Source organism: Penaeus chinensis, chromosome 20 (genome assembly GCF_019202785.1).
Source record: "Penaeus chinensis breed Huanghai No. 1 chromosome 20, ASM1920278v2, whole genome shotgun sequence".
Classification (NCBI taxonomy): Eukaryota; Metazoa; Arthropoda; class Malacostraca; order Decapoda; family Penaeidae; genus Penaeus; species Penaeus chinensis.
The window spans coordinates 8,447,991-8,452,990 of record NC_061838.1 but is presented as its reverse complement, the minus strand read 5'-3'; the positions used below and the strand labels follow the sequence as shown (position 1 = coordinate 8,452,990).

General features: G+C 32.7%; 1 protein-coding gene across 1 annotated transcript in view; it reads left to right on the top strand.

The window, feature by feature from the left end:
* The window catches only part of LOC125035816 (ATP-dependent RNA helicase SUV3 homolog, mitochondrial-like), a 12,314-nt gene that overhangs the window by 2,083 nt on the left and 5,231 nt on the right, over positions 1-5,000 (top strand). Inside the window, exons 4-13 of the mRNA XM_047628046.1 lie at positions 53-153; positions 281-402; positions 532-700; positions 1,293-1,404; positions 1,872-2,041; positions 2,343-2,511; positions 3,401-3,506; positions 3,904-4,045; positions 4,517-4,675; positions 4,800-4,979. Of these exons, the coding sequence (XP_047484002.1) occupies positions 53-153; positions 281-402; positions 532-700; positions 1,293-1,404; positions 1,872-2,041; positions 2,343-2,511; positions 3,401-3,506; positions 3,904-4,045; positions 4,517-4,675; positions 4,800-4,979 (1,430 nt within the window). The remainder of the gene's footprint in view (positions 1-52; positions 154-280; positions 403-531; positions 701-1,292; positions 1,405-1,871; positions 2,042-2,342; positions 2,512-3,400; positions 3,507-3,903; positions 4,046-4,516; positions 4,676-4,799; positions 4,980-5,000) is intronic.

Here is a 5,000-nt window from a genome sequence, read left to right as displayed (position 1 = left end):
CAAAGCATAGATAAATCATGGTATTGATTATTAATTTGTTTGCACATTCCAGATTATTTATACCAACAGACTTTCATCAGTTTTAGGAAATTTTGTATTGAATCTGGATCCCTTCCTGTTGACCTTCACATCATTATCAGTGATGTGTTGCAGGTAAGATGAAGAGTAGCTTCTGCTGTTTCTGCTGCTGATAGTAAGACTACTTATTTGCTACAAGATATCTTGATAAAAATATTTTGCATTTTAAACACACATTTTCCTTTCTTACTTTATCCCACAGGCTGCTGGTCACATTCATGACATCTACCCAAGTTTTATGAAACATGCACAAAAGATATTTCCTCACCTGAACTGCATTGATGACCTGTGCAAAATATCAGATTTGTCATGTCCTCCAAATTGGTGAGCATTGATAATTTTTGGAGAATCAATGTTGACCAGAAATACATTATCTTTGGTGCATACTGGATATGTGTTGGCATGGTTTGTACCATTATTTTAAAATGTATTTAGTTAATTTATTTTTTGTAGGTATCCTGAGGCCCGTGCTTTAAACCGTAAAATAGTATTTCATGCGGGACCCACCAACAGTGGCAAGACTTACCATGCTATGCAACAGTTTCTCAGTGCTGAGTCTGGGGTCTATTGTGGACCACTGAAGCTCTTGGCTACTGAGGTTTTCCATGCAAGTAACAAAAAGGTGGGTACAAGCCTGGCGGGGTTATGGTTAGTATTTTATATTCATGGGTTTTGGTTTTGATAATTAAAATAGTTTTAAATCTTGTGTAATTTTATAAGGTATTATATGTGTCTGACTTGAATGTCATTCGCACAGAACAAGTGGAGTGTTAGTGGTAAAGTAGATTTAATGGGTAGGCTCACTTGCTGTTTTTAAAAGAAGTGATCAGTTATGACTCAACAGTTAAAAAGTGTATGGCAACATAAATTTTTTTAGCATTATACATTATTTTAAGATTTTTCGGTGATGGACCAAGCGTATTAATGTTAATGTAGAATTATAGAGTAAATGTTGGTTTACTTCTTGTAATAAATAAAAGGCATGGTTCAGTGCTGTATCTATGTTTGATAAGATTACTTTGATATGTCAAGGATCTTTATACTATACTATAATTGATACATGAATTATGTAATAATTGAAGCAGCATGTTATATGTTATTTTATGTAGTATATTTTTTATCCTTTATGATTTGATATACTAAACAGATGTGATAAGTTATTGCTATTAAATAAAGACCCATAGATATTTTATGTAGAGTTGTTACTCTTTCAGGGAACTCCTTGTGATTTAGTTACTGGGGAGGAGAGAAGATTTGGAAATGCTGAAGGGTCATCTGCAAGCCATGTTGCTTGTACTGTGGAAATGACATCTGTCTCAACCACATGTAAGTTGTTGTTGTAGTTGCAATTGTTGTTGATGTTATCAAGTTACTTTCTGTAGGAATAAGTTCAGTAAATTTTTGTTAACCTCCTGGTACCAGGTAAATGACCTGTCACTATTCATTGTTTTACTAATTTTGTATATGCATAGATGGTATTGCAAATATTTAGTCATCAAGGAGTTGGTTATTAGACCTAATTTCACTTTCTTACCCCATTCTTTGAATATTTTTTGGAAAAATTTATGTTTCTATTACATTGATGTTCCTTATTAATGTTCCATTATCATTATCATGATTATCATAACAATAATATTGTTACCAATAACAAGTGTAATAAATATAAAAGCTTTGTTAAGTGGTTCTACAGATAACGCAAACTGCTTTGGACAATGTATGTATGTATATATGCACTCCCTACATCAACAGTTTAGAATTTGTAACTAAGCCTATAACCAAACATAAAATTTCAGATGATGTTGCTGTGATTGATGAAATTCAGATGATAAAAGACCCCCAAAGGGGGTGGGCTTGGACACGTGCTATCCTTGGCCTGTGCGCAAGAGAACTTCATGTGTGTGGCGAGGCAGCAGCTATTCCCCTTATACAAGAACTTGCTCTTCTTACAGGGGAGGAAGTTGAGGTGAGAGAAAATACCTTTTTTGTATGTACCAGCTTTTGCATTAGGTGCTGATAAATTTTTGTTTATTATTGTCTCAAAACACCAATCCAGAATGAGGGGATTTAAAAACCATGTCTTTGAGGACATTGTTAAGTATTATTGTTGGATCAGGGAATGTAATACTGTGATGATGTATTTAGTTAAAACAGTTTTTTTTGCAGTAGCTAATTATGATTACATTAAAATGTTGATAATTGGACTATAGTTGTAGTCAATATTTTCATTATTATTGATAATAACAATATTGTTAATTTTTTTACAGGTCAGAAGATACAAAAGGTTAACAGAGTTGTCAGTAGAGAACTCAGCACTGCAAACACTTGACAATGTACATCCAGGAGACTGTATAGTGTGTTTTAGCAAGAGAGACATTCATCATGTCTCTCGAGAGATTGAACGTAGAGGCCATGAAGTTGCAGTCATTTATGGAGGTTTGTGCAGCCTTTCATTGCTTTGTGTGGAAAGAGTGGGAACCTTTTTATTAAGTGTCGCTTGATTATTTGGGTTTTTATGTAGTTTTTTATGTAGAGTTATAAGTTTTTGCCACTAAATGAATATCTGAATGTATATATCTTCTCATACTTGAAGTACATGATTTACCTAAAGGAAATGTCATAGATGTATCCTCTTTCTTCTACTAATGGTCTTTTTCTGTCTGCTTGTCTTCTTTTTCCTTTGGCTATTAGCTCAGCCATTGTTCTAACTTTAAATTTTCTTTTCCACTTCATTTTTTTTACACTGATATTTATATTTATAATAAGAAAATGAGTTAAAGGTTCCATCATTTGCTTTATGTAAATAGTATGATGAAGGTTTGCAGATTCATTTAACCCAATGCTGATGGGCATGGCTTGTATGTACATGCCATACCCACTGTGAGTTTCCTTTTTTTTTTTTTTTTTCAAATAGATGGCTACACTTGCACTAAGTTACCAATGTACAAATTATTAAAATATTTTACGTTATCTTATTTTGCTATTACTAATGTTTATAACATTATAGTACTTAAACGATAATGTCTAAAATAAAAATAACACCATAGATATTCATAGCATTAGTAAAAAATACATTTTTCCCATCAATTCAAGGAAAGGGGAAGTAATGTAAGGTCACAAGGTCTAGTAATTAACTCCTTTGTGGCTAAGCACTAGCAGAGCCATCTAAGTCCAGAGACATTTCACAAAAAAAAAATTAATTGAGCACAGTATTTTCCCCATTTTTTATGCATTTTCCCCAGCAGCATGTGGTTAAATGTATGGAAGCATAACAGAGAGATAGATATAATAATTTCTGATATTTGGTATATTCAATATATTTCAGGCCTTCCACCAGGAACAAAATTGGCTCAGGCTTATAAGTTTAATGACCCAAAGCACCCATGCAAAATCCTTGTTGCCACAGATGCCATTGGAATGGGAATTAATCTGTAAGTATATCAAGACATATAGATTTGTTTTTAGTTAGATAATTTTTTCCTGTATTTATATTTTATGTAATGTTAAATTTTTGTATTTGATGATTTGATAGTAAAGCATACTTTTTAGTCTTTTAAGTTTGAATAGCATTCTTTAGAAAGATAAGATCTGGATAACTAAATCTTTGTACACAGGTGTTTTCAGTGTGTGATAGATATTTTTTTGACAAAATTGAGTTATTTTTATTATATATATCCAAATACAGCTTGTTTTTTGTGAGTTGTTGACGTAAAGGAAAAGAGATTATAAGCATATCCATAAATATCCCACAATTGTATATATGATGATAAGTATAGGAATATATAAGTGTAAGGATGGAACCTAAAACAAGCTGTCTTATTTTGACAGGAGTATTCGGCGAGTTATTTTCCATTCTCTTATCAAGCCGAACATAAATGAAAAAGGAGAAAAAGAGATGGAAACGCTTAGTGTCTCATCAGCTCTGCAGATTGCTGGACGTGCTGGCAGATATGGGACTCAGTGGGAACATGTATGTACTTAAATTACATGAATGGAGTTGTAAGATGTGTCAAATCAGCAGAAATATATATATATATATATATATATATATATATATATATATATATATATATATAAATTCTATTTTCTTTTTCTTTTTCTTTTCCTTTTTTTTTCATATTGAAGTACAGCCAATAGGAAAAATGAGCTTTTGAAAGTTATTCTGGCATTAGCTTAAAGATAACACTATATATGCAATATTGTTTGTAAGCTAGCAGCTCAAGCTTTACATGTCTTTACAGTATTTACTAAAATGTAAAGATTTTGTCAATAGAAGCCATAATCTTACATATTCATATTATGTTATTTTGGCTGACTGAATAACTTGTAAATTCCAGCCATATCATAGACTGATGAGTTTATGTTTACTTCATTATACTTTCAATTATTTATTTCCCTTTTAATGTTGCCTTGTTTTTATCATTATTACCCTCTCACACAGGGTTATGTCACAACTATGAAATCCGAGGACCTCTCTACTTTGAGGCGACTGTTATCCTGCACACCTGACGAAATAGAACAGGCTGGACTTCACCCAACTGCTGATCAGATTGAGCTGTTTGCATTTCATTTACCTAGCTATACCTTGTCAAACCTTATTGTAAGTTGATTATTGTTTGTTGTATCATAATGACGAGGAATATTGTTTATTTGTCTTTTCTGTTGCTGATTTCCCTCCAGAAAAGGTGACTCTGTCATTTATTTTCTATCTGTCTTTCAAACAGGATATCTTTGTGAGCCTTTGCACGGTGGACTCTTCACTCTATTTCATGTGCATCATGGATGATTTTAAGTTCCTGGCTGACCTCATACAGCACATTCCACTTCAGCTCAGATCCAGATATGTCTTCTGTTGTGCTCCTATCAACCGCAAGATGCCTTTTGTCTGTGCTATGTTCCTAAAGGTATTGCAGTGTTGATAATAA